The sequence below is a fragment of the Hypanus sabinus genome, chromosome 24 (genome assembly GCF_030144855.1).
Source record: "Hypanus sabinus isolate sHypSab1 chromosome 24, sHypSab1.hap1, whole genome shotgun sequence".
NCBI lineage: Eukaryota > Metazoa > Chordata > Chondrichthyes > Myliobatiformes > Dasyatidae > Hypanus > Hypanus sabinus.
In genome coordinates this window covers 1,615,416-1,636,540 of record NC_082729.1, presented here as the reverse complement: position 1 = coordinate 1,636,540, position 21,125 = coordinate 1,615,416, and the positions used below count along the sequence as shown (strand labels likewise).

Here is a 21,125-nt window from a genome sequence, read left to right as displayed (position 1 = left end):
GATCCATTTAAAATAAAGAGAATAAATACAAGAGATTCCTGCAGATGCTGGAAATCCAGAGGAAGATGCACGCCAAGTGCTGGAGGAACTCAGCAGGTCAGGGAGGTTCTGCGGAAAGGGATAAACAGTCAACCTTTCAGGCTGAGACCCTTCTTCAGGACTGAAAAGGAGGGAGAAGAAGCCAGAATAAAATAGTGGGGGAGGGGAAGGAGTAAAAGCTGGCAGGCAATGGGTGAGGCCAGGTGAGGGGGAAGATGGATGGGAGGATGAAGTAAGAAGCTGGGAGGTGATGGGTGGAAAAGGTAAAGGGCTGAAGAAGAAGGAATCTGATTGGAGAGGAGAATGGACCATGGGAGAAAGGGGAGGAGGAGGGGACCAGAGGGAGGTGAGGAGAACCAGAATAGGGAATGGAAAATGAGAGAAGGGGGAGGGATGAGAAAAAGTTCATACTGAGAACACAATAAATATTGTCAATTTAAGATAGAGCGGCTTAAGGTGACTCACAGCTGAACTATAGGATCGTAAGACACAGGAGCAGAATTAGGCCATTCAGCCTAATCTGTTCTGCCATTCCATCATGGCCGATTTCAGATCCCACTCAACCCCATACACCTGACTCTCGTCCACAGATCGCAGAGGGAATGGCTTTCATTGAACAGAAGAATTACATCCATAGGGATCTCCGTGCAGCCAATATCCTGGTCTCAGAGGAGATTTCTTGCAAGATTGCAGACTTTGGACTTGCTCGACTCATTGAGGACAATGAGTACACAGCAAGAGAGGGTAAGGCTCTTGTCTCCTCCTTGGTGTTAGAGACTGCGAAATACGCTGTTGAGAATGTTGTTGTTCGCAGAGAATCGGCACGAGAGCAGGATGCAGAGGCAGGTGGCACCATCTCTTCCCCAGCAATTGTGCTCATTCTGGATATCAGGGCAAAGGGCATGGACTGGGGGCAAGTTATCATCCCAACACCTGGTCAGTTCTGCTTCAGATTCCGATTCAGATTAATTTATCACACAACCATCAAAAAATACTGTAAATTATGTCATTTGCGTTAACAACCAACATATTTACAGGATGTCCTGGGAGCAGCCCACGAGTTTTGCTACACATTCTGGCTCTAACATGCCCACAGTGTCATATATAAAAGACCAATCTTCATTCTTCAGCTGACTTATAAATGCCTGTGTCATCTGCTGTTTGAAAGGACCCAGGCTCACCTCTTGAGTCAAGAAGTTGGGAGTTCAAGTCCCATTTCAGAGACGTAAGGATTCTCAGCATGACCAGATAATTAGTATTAGATAAACCAATCAGGCACCAGACCAGGGGTTCCCAACCATTTTTGTGCAAAGGACCCTTATCATCAATCGAGGCGTCCGTGGACCCCAGGTTGGGAACCCCTGCTCTCGACTGAGTACCCTGCATCCTACAAAAACTGGCTACAAAGATTGCTTGACTCTCATCATCCAAAAATCCTTTGATTCTGCAGAAGTACAAAAGGTTCACAAACCTGACAGTGTGATACTTTAACTCGGAACGGAGAGAGGAAAAGGTAAAGATCAGATAGATTTGTCGTATCAGTGAGATGTATCATTTGTGCCAATAGGCAACATGGTCACAGGTTGTGCTGGGGGCAGCTTGAGAGGCTCACAGTGGTCCTGGCACCAAGATAGCGTGCCCACAATTTACTAACCCCCACTCATACGTCTTTGGACTGTGGGAGGAAACCAGAGCACCCGGAGGAAACCCATACAGTCACGGGGACAATGTACAAACTCCTTAGAGACAGCAGCAGGAATTGACACCCAACTGGCAATTGGTGGTGCTGAAATAAATTAGGCTAACCGCTACATAGCCGTTACTGGTGATCGATGGCACTTTTGTAGCATATTACGCTAACCGTTACATTACCGCTTCCAGGTAACAACCACATATTTGTTCCCAAGGTGACACCCACCAAAAACACAGTTGAGCGTTACAAGCAAGACCAAAATCTATCTCGGACCTGCCTATGTTTTGTATTTGTGGAACCGAAAGAAATCAAGAACTCTGAAAGTGAATTTTATTTTCTGGCACAGTAGGGAAATGTTGCTACAGGGTTGTGTTGGCGGCACGTTCGATCAACACTGGAGAAGACTTAGGAGTCATTTGTAAACACTTTAGTTGAGATCTGCCTTTATCTTCTCTTTCATGTTGGGGCTCAGGGAATAGCAGTGCATTTCCCACCTGCTCCCATGACCATCTTACACACAGGGGCTGAACGTTGCCGCTAAGCACAACCAAGTAAATTAGGCATTTAACGTCGTCAGAGAACTGTGCTGATGACCAAAATATAAAAGCAGAAGTATAATGCAGAGACTTTATAAAGCGCTGGTCAGACCGTATTTAGAGTATTGTGAGCAGTTTGATTGATTGATTGATTTATCTATCTATCTGTCAATCTATCTATTAATCTATCTATCTATCTATGTCTAACCATCTTTCTATCTGTCTATCTATATATTGGTCCATCCATCTATCTGTCTGTCTATCTATCTGTCTATCTGTCTGTCCCTCTATCCATTTATCTATCTATATGTCTGTCTGTCTATCTGTCCCTATCTATCTCTATCTGTCTGTCTATCTATCTGTGTCTATCTGCCTGTTTGTTTGTTTGCTCATTTATTGAGATACAGGGTGGAATTGGCCCTTCCATCACCTCAGGCCGGGTGCCTTAGCAACTCCTGATTTAAGCCTAGCCTATCACAGGACAACTTACAATGACCAATTAACCTGCTAACTGGTACGTCTTTAGACTGTGGAAGGACAGTAGAGCACCCAAAGAAAAGTCACACATTCCACAGGAAGGATGTACAGATTCATTACAGGTGACATCAGAATTGAACTCTGAACTCTGATGACCCGAGCTGTATTAGCATCGTGCTCGCCAATATGCTACCGTGAACCCCTTGTCGAAGAAAAGATGTGCTGGCATTGGAGAAGGTCCAGACAGGTTCAGGAGAATGATCCTAGGAATGGAAGGGTTAAAGTATGAGAAGAGTTTGATGCCTTTGGTCTGTACTTGCTACAGTTTAGAATAACGAGGGAGATCTTATTGAAAGGCCCTGATAGAGTTGACATGGAGAGTAGTTTTCCTGTAGTGGGTGAGTCGAGGACCAAAGGGAAAAGTCTCAGAATAGAAGGAAGAACAAAGATGTAAAGGAATTTCTTTGGGCAGAAGGAGGTGACTCTATGGAATTCATTGCTACAGATGGCTATGGAGGCCAAGCCATTGGATATATTTAAAGTGGAGGTCTTACTAGTCGGGGTGTCAAAGATTACAGGGAGAAGGCAGGAGAATGGGGTTGAGAGAGAAAATAAATCAGCCAAGTTGGAAAGGCAGAGCAGAGTTAATGGGCTAAAAGGCCTAATTCTGCTCCTATGTCTTTTGGCCTTTCGTTATAACAATGTTGTAGAAATTCCTACCAATGTTCTAAAAATAGTCTTTGCAGAATGTCATCTCTGAAGATTATTTGTGTGGGACATTTTGTCTCTTGTCTTCAGCCCCTAGTGACTCATACGTCACTCACTGTCATGACACATTGTTTGTGTGCTGAAGTGAGTGACAGATGTTTCTGTAAGACAATGAACAGGAAATCAGTCATGGTCATGGTCAGGCGGCACGCTGACCCATGCCGGAAGCCACAGAACATGGCTTTCGGAACCAAACTTGCTGTTCTGGTAAATGTCTGAACTGCAGTTGCCACTCGGGCCAGCAGCTCTGTGCAGGTACAGCATACACAACAAAGACTCATTGTCTGGTACAGAGCACCAATATTGTGAGCTACAGCTTCCTACAGGAAACTTCACAAGAGTAACATCCACATGGAGCAGAGTCGCAGGAAAGCAGCATCCATTGTCAGAGACCCCCACCACCAGGAAAGCAGTATCCATCGTCAGAGACCCCCACCACCCAGGAAAGCAGCATCCATCGTCAGGGACCCCCACCACCAGGAAAGCAGTATCCATCGTCAGAGACCCCCACCACCCAGGAAAGCAGCATCCATCGTCAGAGACCCCCACCACCCAGGAAAGCAGCATCCATCGTCAGGGACCCCCACCACCCAGGAAAGCAGTATCCATCGTCAGGGACCCCCACCACCCAGGAAAGCAGCATCCATTGTCAGAGACCCCCACCACCAGGAAAGCAGTATCCATCGTCAGGGACCCCCACCACCCAGGAAAGCAGCATCCATCGTCAGAGACCCCCACCACCCAGGAAAGCAGTATCCATTGTCAGGGACCCCCACCACCCAGGAAAGCTGCATCCATCATCAGAGACCCCCACCACCCAGGAAAGCAGCATCCATCGTCAGAGACCCCCACCACCAGGAAAGCAGCATCCATCGTCAGAGACCCACACCACCCAGGAAAGCAGCATCAATCGTCAGAGACCCCCACCACCCAGGAAAGCTGCATCCATCATCAGAGACCCCCATCACCCAGGAAAGCAGTATCCATCGTCAGAGACCCCCACCACCAGGAAAGCAGCATCCATCGTCAGAGACCCCCACCACCCAGGAAAGCAGCATCCATCGTCAGGGACCCCCACCACCCAGGAAAGCAGCATCAATCGTCAGAGACCCCCACTACCCAGGAAAGCAGCATCAATCGTCAGAGACCCCCACCACCCAGAAAATCAGCAACCATCGTCAGAGAACCCCACCAACCAGGAAAGCAGCATCCATCGTCAGGGACCCCCACCACCCAGGAAAGCAGCATCCATCGTTAGGGACCCCCACCACCCAGGAAAGCAGCATCAGTCGTCAGGGACCCCCACCACCCAGGAAAGCAGTATCCATCATCAGGGACCCCCCACCACCCAGGAAAACAGCATCAATCGTCAGGGACCCCCACCACCCAGGAAAGCAGCATCCATCGTCAGAGACACCCACCACCCAGGAAAGCAGCATCAATCGTCAGAGACCCCCACCATCCAGGAAAGCAGCATCCATCGTCAAAGACCCCCACCACCCAGGAAAGCAGCATCCATCGTCGGAGACCCTCACCACCAGGAAAGCAGCATCAATCGTCAGAGACCCCCACCACCCAGGAAAGCAGCATCCATCGTTAGGGACCCCCACCACCCAGGAAAGCAGCATCAGTCGTCAGGGACCCCCACCACCCAGGAAAGCAGTATCCATCGTCAGGGACCCCCCACCACCCAGGAAAGCAGCATCAATCGTCAGGGACCCCCACCACCCAGGAAAGCAGCATCCATCGTCAGAGACACCCACCACCCAGGAAAGCAGCATCAATAGTCAGAGACCCCCACCATCCAGGAAAGCAGCATCCATCGTCAAAGACCCCCACCACCCAGGAAAGCAGCATCCATCGTCAGAGACCCTCACCACCAGGAAAGCAGCATCCATCATCAGAGACCCCACCACCCAGGAAAGCTGCATCCATCGTCAGAGACCCCCACCATCCAGGAAAGCAGCATCCATCGTCAGAGACCCCCACCACCCAGGAAAGCAGTATCCATTGTCAGAGACCCCCACCACCCAGGAAAGCAGCATCCATCGTCAGAGACCCCACACCACCCAGGAAAGCAGCATCCATCGTCAGAGACCCCCACCACCAGGAAAGCAGCATCCATCATCAGAGACCCCCACCACCCAGGAAAGCTGCATCCATCGTCAGAGACCCTCACCACCCAGGAAAGCAGCACCCATCGTCAGAGACCCCCACCACCCAGGAAAACAGCATCAATCGTCAGGGACCCCCACCACCCAGGAAAGCAGCATCCATCGTCAGAGACCCCCACCACCCAGGAAAGCAGCATCCATCGTCAGGGACCCCCACCACCAGGAAAGCAGTATCCATCATCAGGGACCCCCACCACCAGGAAAGCAGCATCAATCGTCAGGGACCCCATCACCCAGGAAAGCAGCATCCATCGTCAGGGACCCCCACCACCCAGGAAAGCAGCATCCATCGTCAGAGACCCCCACCACCCAGAAAAGCAGCATCCATCATCAGGGACCCCCACCACACAGGAAAGCAGCATCCATCGTCAGGGACCCCCCACCACCCAGGAAAGCAGCATCCATCGTCAGGGACCCACACCACCCAGGAAAGCAGCATCCATCGTCAGAGACCCCCCACCACCCAGGAAAGCAGCATCCATCGTCAGAGACCCCCACCACCCAGGAAAGCAGTATCCATCGTCAGGGACCCCCACCACCCAGGAAAGCAGCATCAATCGTCAGGGACCCCCATCACCCAGGAAAGCTGCATCCATCGTCAGAGACCCCCACCACCCAGGAAAGCAGCATCCATCGTCAGGGACCCCCACCACCAGGAAAGCAGCATCCATCGTCAGGGACCCCCCACCCAGAAAAGCAGCATCAATCGTCAGGGACCCCCCACCCAGAAAAGCAGCATCAATCGTCAGGGACCCCCACCACCAGGAAAGCAGCATCCATCGTCAGAGACCCACACCACCCAGGAAAGCAGCATCAATCGTCAGAGACCCCCACCACCCAGGAAAGCTGCATCCATCATCAGAGACCCCCATCACCCAGGAAAGCAGTATCCATCGTCAGAGACCCCCACCACCAGGAAAGCAGCATCCATCGTCAGAGACCCCCACCACCCAGGAAAGCAGCATCCATCGTCAGGGACCCCCACCACCCAGGAAAGCAGCATCAATCGTCAGAGACCCCCACTACCCAGGAAAGCAGCATCAATCGTCAGAGACCCCCACCACCCAGAAAATCAGCAACCATCGTCAGAGAACCCCACCAACCAGGAAAGCAGCATCCATCGTCAGGGACCCCCACCACCCAGGAAAGCAGCATCCATCGTTAGGGACCCCCACCACCCAGGAAAGCAGCATCAGTCGTCAGGGACCCCCACCACCCAGGAAAGCAGTATCCATCATCAGGGACCCCCCACCACCCAGGAAAACAGCATCAATCGTCAGGGACCCCCACCACCCAGGAAAGCAGCATCCATCGTCAGAGACACCCACCACCCAGGAAAGCAGCATCAATCGTCAGAGACCCCCACCATCCAGGAAAGCAGCATCCATCGTCAAAGACCCCCACCACCCAGGAAAGCAGCATCCATCGTCGGAGACCCTCACCACCAGGAAAGCAGCATCAATCGTCAGAGACCCCCACCACCCAGGAAAGCAGCATCCATCGTTAGGGACCCCCACCACCCAGGAAAGCAGCATCAGTCGTCAGGGACCCCCACCACCCAGGAAAGCAGTATCCATCGTCAGGGACCCCCCACCACCCAGGAAAGCAGCATCAATCGTCAGGGACCCCCACCACCCAGGAAAGCAGCATCCATCGTCAGAGACACCCACCACCCAGGAAAGCAGCATCAATAGTCAGAGACCCCCACCATCCAGGAAAGCAGCATCCATCGTCAAAGACCCCCACCACCCAGGAAAGCAGCATCCATCGTCAGAGACCCTCACCACCAGGAAAGCAGCATCCATCATCAGAGACCCCACCACCCAGGAAAGCTGCATCCATCGTCAGAGACCCCCACCATCCAGGAAAGCAGCATCCATCGTCAGAGACCCCCACCACCCAGGAAAGCAGTATCCATTGTCAGAGACCCCCACCACCCAGGAAAGCAGCATCCATCGTCAGAGACCCCACACCACCCAGGAAAGCAGCATCCATCGTCAGAGACCCCCACCACCAGGAAAGCAGCATCCATCATCAGAGACCCCCACCACCCAGGAAAGCTGCATCCATCGTCAGAGACCCTCACCACCCAGGAAAGCAGCACCCATCGTCAGAGACCCCCACCACCCAGGAAAACAGCATCAATCGTCAGGGACCCCCACCACCCAGGAAAGCAGCATCCATCGTCAGAGACCCCCACCACCCAGGAAAGCAGCATCCATCGTCAGGGACCCCCACCACCAGGAAAGCAGTATCCATCATCAGGGACCCCCACCACCAGGAAAGCAGCATCAATCGTCAGGGACCCCATCACCCAGGAAAGCAGCATCCATCGTCAGGGACCCCCACCACCCAGGAAAGCAGCATCCATCGTCAGAGACCCCCACCACCCAGAAAAGCAGCATCCATCATCAGGGACCCCCACCACACAGGAAAGCAGCATCCATCGTCAGGGACCCCCCACCACCCAGGAAAGCAGCATCCATCGTCAGGGACCCACACCACCCAGGAAAGCAGCATCCATCGTCAGAGACCCCCCACCACCCAGGAAAGCAGCATCCATCGTCAGAGACCCCCACCACCCAGGAAAGCAGTATCCATCGTCAGGGACCCCCACCACCCAGGAAAGCAGCATCAATCGTCAGGGACCCCCATCACCCAGGAAAGCTGCATCCATCGTCAGAGACCCCCACCACCCAGGAAAGCAGCATCCATCGTCAGGGACCCCCACCACCAGGAAAGCAGCATCCATCGTCAGGGACCCCCCACCCAGAAAAGCAGCATCAATCGTCAGGGACCCCCCACCCAGAAAAGCAGCATCAATCGTCAGGGACCCCCACCACCAGGAAAGCAGCATCAATCGTCAGAGACCCCCACCACCAGGAAAGCAGTATCCATCGTCAGAGACCCCCACCACCCAGGAAAGCAGCATCCATCGTCAGAGACCCCCACCACCCAGAAAAGCAGCATCAATCGTCAGGGACCCCCACCACCCAGGAAAGCAGCATCCATCGTCAGGGACCCCCACCACCCAGGAAAGCAGCATCCATCGTCAGAGACCCCCACCACCCAGAAAAGCAGCATCCATCGTCAGGGACCCCCACCACCCAGGAAAGCAGCATCCATCGTCAGGGACCCCCCACCACCCAGGAAAGCAGCATCAATCGTCAGAGACCACCACCACCCAGGAAAGCAGCATCCATCGTCAGAGACCCCCACCATCCAGGAAAGCTGCATCAATCGTCAGGGACCCCCACCACCCAGGAAAGCAGCATCCATCGTCAGGGACCCCCACCACCAGGAAAGCAGCATCCATCGTCAGGGACCCCCCACCCAGAAAAGCAGCATCAATCGTCAGGGACCCCCCACCCAGAAAAGCAGCATCAATCGTCAGGGACCCCCACCACCAGGAAAGCAGCATCAATCGTCAGAGACCCCCACCACCAGGAAAGCAGTATCCATCGTCAGAGACCCCCACCACCCAGGAAAGCAGCATCCATCGTCAGAGACCCCCACCACCCAGAAAAGCAGCATCAATCGTCAGGGACCCCCACCACCCAGGAAAGCAGCATCCATCGTCAGGGACCCCCACCACCCAGGAAAGCAGCATCCATCGTCAGAGACCCCCACCACCCAGAAAAGCAGCATCCATCGTCAGGGACCCCCACCACCCAGGAAAGCTGCATCCATCGTCAGGGACCCCCCACCACCCAGGAAAGCAGCATCAATCGTCAGAGACCACCACCACCCAGGAAAGCAGCATCCATCGTCAGAGACCCCCACCATCCAGGAAAGCTGCATCAATCGTCAGGGACCCCCACCACCCAGGAAAGCAGCATCCATCGTCAGGGACCCCCACCACCCAGGAAAGCAGTATCCATCATCAGAGACCCCCACCACCAGGAAAGCAGCATCCATCGTCAGAGACCCCCACCACCCAGGAAAGCAGTATCCATCGTCAGGGACCCCCACCACCCAGGAAAGCAGTATCCATCGTCAGGGACCCCCACCACCCAGGAAAGCAGCATCCATCGTCAGAGACCCCCACCACCCAGGACAAGCTCTCTTCTCGCTGCTGCCATCAGATCCCACATCAATAGTTATTTCCCCACAACCATCAGGCTTCTGAACCAGAAGGGAAACTTCACTCATCCCAACTGTGCACGGTTCCCACAACCTTTGAACTTTGTCATGGCCAGAGATCCTTACACAACAGAAACTGGCCCTCTGACCCATATCCCTAACCTTTCCTACCCATGAAGCTGTCCAAACGTCCTTTCCATGTTATTAATGCACCTGCCTCAACCACTTCCTCTGTCAGCTCATTCCATATACAGTCCACCCTCTGGGTGAAAAGGTTGCCCCTCAGGCTCCTATTAAATCTTTCCCTCCTCGCCTTAAACATCTGCCCTCTAGCTCTTGATTCCCCAGTCCTGAGGAAAACGACTGTGTGCATTCACCCTATCTACAGTGTGTCCCTCATAGTGTTATATACCTCCATTAGGTCATGCTCCTGAACCGCAAGGAGTAAAGCCCTAGGCTTGCCAACTTCTCCCTAGAACCCAGTCCCTCAAAGTTTGGTAACATCCTTGTAAACCACGGAATCAGAATCAGGTTTAATATCACTGACATACTCCATGTGTATTGTTTGTGGCAGGGGAACATTGCAATGCATAATAATTTTTTTAAAACTTTAAGATTCAAAGTAATTTTTTATGAAGTATGTATGCAGTATACAACCCTCAGGTTCATCCTCCCCTCAGACAGCCACAAAACAAAGAAAAACTATGGAACCCTTTCAAAGAAAAAGATTAAACCCCCAACATACAAAAAAAAGAACAGATTGTGCAAATGGCAAAAAAAAAGTGAAAAATAGAGAATATAAAACATCAAACCAGGGTTTTCTGTGAGGCTTTGTGTGGAGTGTGAGGCCCAGAGGCCATGAAGCCTGGAGTTGGGGTGAGGGGTGATCATTCATTGACTGCAGGCTGCAGAGCCAAATCCCCTCATCAAAATCTCACAAAATAGCAATTAAAAAAAGGAAGAACCAGAAAGCAGAAACATGTCATAACATCAGTGTTCAATCCACAAAGCACGAAGATCCAGGACTCCGGCAGCATCAAACAAGATGGAGAGAGAGAGACCGATCAAATGCAGGTATCTTTCTCCTAAAGCAGCAAGCGAGAACAAGAGAGACCAGTCACACACAGGTGCTGAACACCTGCTCACCTTCCGCTCCCATCCCCGCTGATTTCAATCTTGTTCAACACTTAGATCGATGAGAAATGGTCGACTACCCCTCGCCCCATCCCCAGGCTTGGTGGGCTCTGGGCCTCACACTCCACACAAAGCCTCACAGAACTACCTTGGAGACAGCAAAGCGCCTGGTCGCTGAATTAGCCCAAAACTCACCATCAAACTGTAAATCGCAGGTTCCAACAGCAGCAGAATCGTACTGGAAAGAAGAAGCAGCAAGGGAAGTCATTTTGTGAACTGTTTGGAGGACGTCGCCTTTGGTCACGTTGTTCGATGGCATCATCTTCTCCTTTCCAATAAGAATTACACTAAGAAATACATAAATAAAAAATTGAATTAAATAAGTGGTGCGAAAAGGAAGCAAAAAAAATAGAAAACTAATAGTGAGGTCGTGTACATGGGCTCATTGTCCATGGGTTGTTGGCAGAGGAGAAGAAGCTATTCTTCAAATATTGAGGTGTAGGTGCTGCCCCCCAAGTGTTCACTCAGAGGGAGACAGGCTCTATTGGACTCCTTCACTGTGTGATTATGATGTGTTTGCTATCTTGTGTGTCCTTCACGCTGTGTGTGACTGTTGGTACTGTGTTGTATCTTGACCCTGGAGTAACTCTGTTTTGTTTGGCTGTATTCATGGGTATTCGTGCATGGTGATTGACAATTAAACTTGAATTGAATTGAGTGAGTGCCTTCAGGCGAGGGTTCTATGTTCTGTCCAGTCTGATCAATAGGCTTGGGAGGTGCCAGGGTGTGTGACTGCACAGCATGTTGTGGTACGCTCTGTATAAGGGTGGCAAAGGGACGGGCCCTTAGTGTGACTGAAGCGCTGCCAATCAAACTGGCCTGATGCTGCCATTCTCCCATTCTGCCATTCTTTGATACCCTTACTAATCAAGAACCTGTCAACCTCCACCTTAAATATACCCTATGACTTAGCCTCTATAGCCGCCTGTGGCAACAAATTCCACAAATTCACCATCCTCTAGGTAAAGAAATTCCTCCTCATCTCTGTTCTAAAGGGACGTCTCTCTATTCTGAAGCTGTGTGCCCTCTGGTCCTAGACTCTCCCACTATAGGAAACATCCTCTCCACATCCACGCTATCCTGGGCTTCCAATATTCAATAGGTTCAGTAAGATCCCCCACCCCTAAATCTTGTAACCATGGTATCTACATGGCTAGTCCAGTTAAATGTTATTCACTGGTGACCCCTGGGGAACTGTCATTACTAAAGTTATTGAAAGTCAACCTAAATACATGGCTGATAGAAAAATGGAAGGCTACGTGGGAGGTATTCCTGAGTCTCCATATGGGACTGACAGTAGTGGAAACCGAGAGGAAGCTACAGACATGATGAAGGAAGCCTTGAACACCACCAGATATGGAGGAACATGATTGCCACCCGAAATACCAACCGCATAATGGGCAACAAGAAAGATGTGGGAAAGGAGGGTTACATGACCTTAGAGTAGGTTAAAAGTTGGCACAACATCATGGGCCAAAAGGCCTGTCTTGTTCTATATTCTAAACTTGTAAAGAGAATATTAGCGAAAGTCTATGGGTCCCTTCTTACAGAAACAGGTTATACTGAGGAATATCGAAAGGGCAGAGATTATTTTACATATTTTATCTTAACAGCGGAAAATATAGAATACCTTCAAGAACTGGAGAAGAGTGAATGAGGAACTGAAAGGGTATCTGGGGAAATGCATGGCATTGAAAAGCCATCATTCTCTTGGACAAGGTTAGAAATGTTTGTGAAGGCAAAGGATGTACTGGCTGCCAACTTCCAATATTCCACAGGACGAAGGGAAACAGACAAGAGGACAATCTCAGAGATGGTGGTGGAAAATTCTATCACACATCGAAGAAGTGTCTCGGCCCGAAACATCAACTGTTTATTTATTTCCATAGGTGCTGCCTGACCTGCTGAGTTCCTCCAGCATTGTGTATGTGTTGCTATTCCACCTCGAGTTGAGCATTGTCTATAGAAACATTCTGTAGGTTTGGCTCTTTGAAATCTTCATGTTTGGGTCCCTTAATCATGCTCCAAGTACCTGGGTTGAGGGCACATTTTGGAGCTGATAATACTCTTGCTCCTCAGGGACACGTACACGGAGACACATTGTCTTTGTAGGGCTGCAGGTGTGGCAATAGAAGTGATGAGATTGTTCTGCTACGAACTGAATGGTTTCCTCCAGGGGTTAGCACAGCACCAGTGACACAGGTTCAATTCCCACAGCTGCCTGTAAAGAGTTTGTATTTTCTCCCCATGTCTGTGCGGGTTTCCTCCGGGTGCTCTGGTTTCCTCCCACAGTCCTAAGACATACCGCTTGGCAAGTTAATTGGTCTTTGTAAAATGTCATGTAATTAGGCCAGAGTTAAATTGGGGTAACACACACAAAATACTGGAGGAACTCAGCAGGCCAGGCAGCATCTATGGAAAAAAGTACAGTCAGTGTTTTGGGCTTCAGCAGTTAAATTGTGGGATTGCTGGGTGGCACAGCTCAAAGGGGCAGAAGGGCCTATTGCACACTGCAGCTCAATAAATAAATAAATAAATCCATAAATAACCATCCTCTGTGCTTGACCAGAGATGAACAATCTGATTAATGGATGAGCATTGTATTCTGTCAGTCATAAGATCACACACGTCCGCACAGTACAAACTTGTGTACTCACTGCCATCTTGTGGTTGGCTTGAAACACTGCAAGAGGCAGAGACATCTCTGTTCCAACTCTGGAGAATTTTGGTAGCACTCCCAGTGCTTATTTCCATTAAGGGTGAAGAACCTTGGGATAAAACTACAACAAAGGTAACGCTTCCACTATTGGAAACATCCTCTCCATGTGTGTTCTTTCATGAACATCTTTCGTGAAGCAAATTATGGTGAACTCTCACTGCGGTGAGGAGCCAGGCAGAGGCAGGGTTAGGGTTAACCCTAACCCTAACCCATACCCGAATGAGCCGTGCTGGAGCGTCACAGGACGCAATGTCGTTGAGCCGCCAGGTTCACAGACAGAGTTCATATCACTGCTGGAGATGGAGTGGGCATTTTGGAGAAGTTTCGATGCCCGTACACCCAACCCGGATGCAGGATTGGATCGCTCCAAGCTGAGAACCGATTTGGTGAGACTGAGAAAGGCTCCAGGAGTATCGGGGTGTCTGGATTCGACCCCTAGAACATGGCACTACTTGGTGCTTGGACAATTTAACTGCTGGCACAGATAGATTGGAAGACCAAGTGTTGGGTACAGAGGCAAGGGTTGGGCTGATTTTGAAGCTTTCCTGCGAATGTTCATTCCTTTCTCCACAGCGTCAAGACTGTGAACTGATCGGGCTGCTGTGCATTTCTGCCCCACGGCTGTGAAAACTGGGAACCGAGGCTTGGCTTGGGCCTACTCTACCTGCACCAGGAGTGGACCCAGGACTCGCCTGGTTCATGACATTTTCAGCTTGCTTCTACTGTTTGCACGACGTGCGTTTTTCTCTCTCACTTTCTGTGTTGTGGTTTTCGGTCTTTTTAAAATTGGGTTATTCGACTTTCTTGCTTTGTGGCTGCCTGTAAACAGACACATTTCAAGGTGTATAATTTATGCATTCTTTGATAATAAATGTGCTTTGAGTTTATCCTGGCTTTTCAAATCCAACAACCTTACCTGTAAAAAAATTTCAAACATATTCTACAACGATAATCTTAAAATTACGCTATGAGCTGTCGATTGGAGCAAATACTTTAACATAATGAACCTAAACTGAAGTTTTGTCATCTATCAGATTTCATTTTAGCCCTCCACCGGTTGCAGTGAAAACTACCTTTATGGTAAAGACTCCAAGTAACCCAGACTGATCAGCCCACATCGCCACTAAATTACCCAAGCATGTATTTGAATACATTGTTTTTGTCACTAAACTCAAGGAAACTGAGTACTTAAGAACATAAAACCATGAAGCATAGCAGCAGAATTAGGCTGTTCAGCCTTTCAAGTCTGCTCTGCTATTCCACTATGGCTGATTTATTACCCCTCTCAGCCTCATTCCCTGTCTTCTCCCCATAACCTTTGACACCCTGACTTAATCAAGAACCTATGAATCTCTGCTTTAAATGTACCCAATGACTTGGCCTCCACAGCTAAGAACTTTCTTCAACTCAATAACAATTTTCTGATTTAGTAACTGTTTTGAACTTATAGACCCCCTGATTCTGAAAACACCTTCCAGGTTCTCAAACACCTTCATAACTTTCAGCACACCCAACTGGTACCCTTCGGCAAAGGGTTTCAACCAGAAACATCGACTGTACTTTTTTCCATAGGTTCTGCCTGGCTTGCTGAGTTCCTCCAGCATTTTGTGTGTGTTAATCTGGATTTCCATTCTGTGCAGAATATTCTTGCATTTAATTAACACCTATTTTTCCTGTATAGGTGCTAAATTCCCCATCAAGTGGACAGCACCGGAAGCCATCAACTATGGCACATTCACCATCAAGTCTGATGTCTGGAGCTTTGGAATTCTCCTTACAGAGATTGTAACATACGGACGGATACCATATCCAGGTACAAATCCAACACTGACTGACATATAAACCCTTCAAATCAGAATGTTCAGAATCAAGTTTACTATCACCGGCATGTGTCATGAAATCTGTTAACTTAGCAGCAGCTGTACAATGCAATACACGATATAGAAGAAAGAAAAATAAAATAATAATAATAATAATAATTAATAAATAAGTAAATCAATTACAGTATATGTATATTTAATAGATTAAAAACCATGTAAAAACAGAAATAATATACTGTATATTAAAAAAGTGAGGTAGTGTTTAAGGGTTCAATGACCATTTAGGAATCGGATGGCAAAGGGGAAGAAGCTGTTCCTGAATCGTTGAGTTTGTGCCTTCAGGCTTCTGTATCTCCTCCCTGATGATAACAGTGAGAAAAGGGCATGTCCTGGGTGCTGGCGATCCTTAATAATGAACACTCCCTTAGCTTGTATTGACAGCATATCAACAAAATTCAAAGTAAATTTTATTATCGAAGTACATATATGTCACCACATACAACCCTGAGATTCATTTTCCTGCTGCCATGCTCAATAAATCTATAGAATAGTAAGTAAAATCGAATCAATGAAAGATCAACAACCAGAGATCAAAAGACATTTCAAAAGAGATATATTTAAAAGAATTTTTGGGGAAAATTTCTGCAGCTCACAGAACGCTACCGATGATCTCTGGCCCCATCTTGCTATAAACAGATATAGTTAGTTTGAAACAAAAGAGAAAATTGTTCAATTGAGTGCTGCTTCTGCCGAGTTATCAAGGAACCAACGTGCACAACAAAGGATAAGCAGGGATACGGGCCAGTGGAGGAAACTCAGCTATCCAGTTGGCTGGGGCCAAGCGGAAACCAGTGGCAGAGTGAGAGGCAACCAATCAGAACGAGGAGTCGGACCAACAAACACCAGCATTCAGCAGAAACATCACTCGCTCGTGCAGTGATGGTGTCACCTCAATTGGTGACGAAATGTCTGTGACCTAACCTCCAGGGTCGGCCAACAACCCTACGAACGTCACCCTTGGTGATATGGTGGGGGGGGGGGTCAACATCTGTCCACTGACGAACTCCAAGATTAGTTTATTCATAACTTGCAAGAGTAATATACACTTTTAGTGGGAAGGGCCAGACTGGAAATCTAAAAGATCAGTTTTATTTGCCACATATCAGTTGAAACATGAAATATACGTCATCATTTCTGTCAACGACCAACACAGTCTGAGGATGTACTGGGGGCAACCCGCAAGTGTCACCACACTTCCAGCGCCAACGTAGCATGCCCAGAACTCACCAAGCCTAACCCATACATCTTTGCAATTTGAATCTGAGGGTTACAAGTCTAGGTGTTTCTCAGAGGTCCTCTCAGCCCTCGTTCAGATCATCAGGATCCCGATGGAGACCATAAACAAAAAGACCTTTTACAGACAGATTAGTCAGGGCGTCAAGGGTTACATGGAGAAAGCAGGAGACTAGGATTGAGAGGGATAATAAATACGGTCTGAATAGGCAACAACTTCTTCCCTCAGGCCATTAGGCTTCTGAACTCCCTGCCACATCACATTCCAAGTGTCACCAGATCATTTGTACTCGACTCGACAATATTTAATTTATACACTTTGTTTATCTATGCATAATTCATTCTAGATTTAATTACTTTCCTTAGTTATTGTGTGTTACTATTGTGCTTTGCACCTTGGTCCAGAGAAACATCATCTCATTTGGCGGCATTCATGTTCATATTTCAATGACAATAATCTTTACTTGACTTGAAATCAACCATGATAGAATGATCGAGTAGACTCGATGGGCTGAATGACCTAATTCTGCTGCTGTATCTTATGGTGTTATACAAAGCTCCAGAGTAGTTTTACATCTTTCACAATAAATTAATTCTCTGTTTATTTAATCTTTCAAAGGTTTAAAATACATTTATCATCAAAGTTTTATACAGTATGCAACCCTGAAATTCGTCTTCCCTACAAACAGCCACGAAACAAAAAAAAACCATGGAACCCATTCAAAGAAAAACACCAAGTCAGATGTCCGCCCTAGCTAAAGCAAATCGCACAAATTACAACAAAGAATATGACCACAAGCAAAGAATATAAAGCACAAAATCTTTGTAATAGCCTTTGCAAAAGGCTTTTGTCATATCCACCCAGGGATGTCCCTGCACCAGCCTCCTGGCCGCCATTGTTTGAACACAGGGCCATGGGGATCTCCTCGGCTTAGTTTTCCACAGGACTTTCAGATCCCAGTGAGGTGGGAGGGGGTAGCAGCGAGCCGAGAATGGTCTCCCACTAAAGGCAGGCAGGCAGAATCAAACCTGACACCTGTCAAAACTTCACCACAAGTTGACCAAACGACATTGGGATAATCCAGCATTAAACTTTTTTTTTCTCAGGGCAAAATTGACTAATATGAGGGGGCATAATTTTAGGCTGATTGGAGGAAAGAATAGCAGGGACGTCAGAGGTTGGTTTTTTACACAGAGAGTGGTGAATTTGTGAAATGACCTGCCAGGAGTGGAGGCAGAGACAGATACATTAGGGACATTTAGGAGATTCTTAGAGAGGTACAGTATGTGGATGACAGAAAAATAGAAGGCCAGGTGGGAGGGATGTGTTAGACTGATCTCAGAGTAGGATAAAAGCTCAGCTTATCAGAATCAGAATGGGGTTTAACATCACCTGCACCTGTATGAAATTTGTTATGCTTGACGCAGCAGTACAATGTGATACATAATAATAGGGAAAAAAATGTGAGTTACAGCAAGTATAAATATATAATAAATAGTTAAATTAACTAAGTGGTGCAAAAATAGAAATACCGTGCAGTAATCATACCCCCCCCCCCCCCCGCATTCCAGAAGGTGAAGCAGCCAGTTAGAATGCTCTCTACGGTACATCCATAGAAATTTCTGAGTGTTTTTGGTGACATACCTAATCTCCTCAAACTGCTAATGAAATATTGTAGAATAAATTGTGGGCTGAGGAGTCTGTATTATGCTCTAAAGCTCTAAGTTCTATGTTCCTTGTTCTACGTTTAATTAGCCATTGCTGATCAGACTGCCAATACGATGTTCTTGTACCTGTCCTACCTTGTACCCTGAACTTAAAGGCAAGTGAGCCATTAATACTTGCACCGTTGCCCAGCATTGGTTGTTGGAGAGCCACAAGCTGTTAATAAACATTTGAGTTTTGAGCTCGGTTTGGCTCTGAATTATTGGCCTCATTCACATGTAGTGCGGAGTTGCCACTGCAACCCCCCTCGCTCCCAAAGTTTGGATTCCATTGGATTCCATCAGTAGCTGCAGATCTGTGGCTGAGGTTTCTGAGTTGGGCTTCTGCGGACTGTGGGCCGCACTCCCATTCCAGGAGCACCTCAGCGATGTTTCGTTTTCTGAGCTCTCCCCTGTTGTTGGCAGGACCAAGGGTCACAGCACTAAGTAGATCTAGGTCCAGATTATCCTTCTGCCTTTGGAACCTGAGACAGTAGACTGGGTGATCAATAATGTCTACATTATTAAACTGAGATTAGAGTTTTAATTCCCTTTTATACCCTGTTTGATTTCAGTAGGTGGTTTTCTGACTTTAGCAGGAATGTTGGCTTTTTGATATTGCTTGCATGGTGGGAGCGAGTCAAGTGGAGGGAGGGTTGATGTTGCTGCTGTTGCTTGTACATGGGAGGGGGGCTTTAGGGTCATATTAATATCATTCATTCTTTGGGGTTTCTTGTTTCATGGATATCTGTGAAGAGTAAAAATTTCAGGTTGTATACTGTATACGTTCTCTGATATTAAATTGAACCATTTGATATAAATAGCTTCTCTGCTTGTCAGATCTTTGGGAATAGGGTCAAATTCAATTGTTATTTTAATCAAGTCCAACTTTTCCCTAAGTCAGTGTGCTGTTACATATATTTTAAAGGCAGCTCTCTCTTTAGGACAATCACTTGTCTTCTTTCTCTCTGAGTCTTCACCTCTCCTTATCATTGCACACAGGAATGACCAATCCGGAGGTGATTCAGAATTTGGAACGGGGCTATCGGATGCCAGCACCTGAAAACTGCACGGAAGAACTCTATGAAGTGATGATGCGATGCTGGGGAGAAAATCCCGATGATCGGCCGACGTTTGAGTATCTCCAAAGTGTCCTGGAGGACTTTTTTACAGCCACTGAGGCTCAGTACCAGCAGCAGCCTTAAGGAGGAACACCCGCCCACTGCTGGACCAGAGGACTTGGATTTACACAACACCTTCTGCACGCTTTACCAATATTGTACAACCAATATGTTTGAAATTTTGTAAGATAGGAACCATGGCAGCCAATTAGCGCAGAGCAAGGCTCACAAAAAGCAATGCGATAACGACCAGGTAATCTGTTTAGTGAAATTCCACAATGTATAAGTGGCTTTCTGGAAAACTCCGCTCTTCAAAATAGTGTCTTGGCAAAGCTGTCTCCCGCGTGTCAGCCTAGCAATTCCTGCTCTGGGAATTACATAGAGTGTTACAGCACAGAACAGACCCTTTGGCCCACAATGTCGTACCGACCCTTTAACCTACTCTATGATCAACCTAACCCTTCCATCCTACATAGCCCTCCATTTTTCTGCCCTCCAAGTTCCTATCCAAGAGTTTCTTAATGTATCTGCATCCTTTGCCACCCCTCTCAGCATGTTCCATGCACCCACCACTCTCTCTGTAAAAAATACTTACCCCTGACAACCCCTTATAATTTCCTCCAATCACTGTAGAACCTTCAGGGTGCTCAGTTTCACTCACTAATCACCCTCCCACCTCCCTCCCATGCATTAGAGGGGATACAACAAATGTCTGCCTGCCTCCTCTTACCTAGTGACACATAAGAGCTAGAGATATATTTAAAATCCCAGTTCTACAAGGTTCAACACACACAAAATGCTGGAGGAACTCAGCAGGTCAGGCAGCATCTATGGAGAGGAATAAAGCCAATGTTTCAGGACGAAACCCTTTACCAGCACCTGAAAAAAGGGGGCAGAAGCCAGTAAAAGAAGATGGGGGAGGGGAAGGAGGTCAAGCTGACAGGTGAGGAGGAAGGTGGGTTGGGTGGGGGAGAGTGGGGATGAAGTGAGAAGCTGGGAGGTGATAGGTGAGACCAGGTGAGGGGGAAAGTGGGTTGGGTGAGGAGGAAGGTGGGTTGGGTGAGGAGGAAGGTGGGTTGGGTGAGGAGGAAGGTGAGTTGGGTGGGGGAGAAAGGGGATGAAGTGAGAAGCTGGGAGGTGATAGGTGGAAGAAGAGGCCTGAAGAAGGTGTGTTGGCTATGGGAAGAGAATGAAATGAGAAGCAGGCAGATAGAAGAGATAATTTGCTGATCGTGTTCAGGTCTAGCTTGGTGAAACCAGGCACCAAGAGGGTGATCAGAGAATATCTGAAGAATATTTTAGATTTGAAATACTACAGCATGGGGACTGGTTGCTATTGCTTCCAACTTCCCACACACACTTGGAATAATGTACAATTCCCTCACAGACATATGAGTTATTGCAACCCCCGGGAGGTCTGATACATTTCTGCCACAATTCTTGCAATATATGCTCTATTGAAAGCACTGGCCGGGCTCTCATCAAATCACAACAACTTTGATCT

At 48.2% G+C, this 21,125-nt stretch overlaps 1 protein-coding gene across 2 annotated transcripts in view; it reads left to right on the top strand.

The window, feature by feature from the left end:
- Positions 1-20,566, top strand: part of LOC132380390 (proto-oncogene tyrosine-protein kinase LCK-like) — a 104,778-nt gene extending 84,212 nt beyond the window's left edge. For both annotated transcript variants that reach the window (XM_059949139.1, XM_059949138.1), the window contains exons 11-13: positions 630-783; positions 15,365-15,496; positions 19,503-20,566. In XM_059949139.1, the coding sequence (XP_059805122.1) occupies positions 630-783; positions 15,365-15,496; positions 19,503-19,705 (489 nt within the window). In that variant the 3' untranslated portion in view covers positions 19,706-20,566. The remainder of the gene's footprint in view (positions 1-629; positions 784-15,364; positions 15,497-19,502) is intronic.
- The last annotated feature ends 559 nt before the right edge of the window (positions 20,567-21,125 follow it).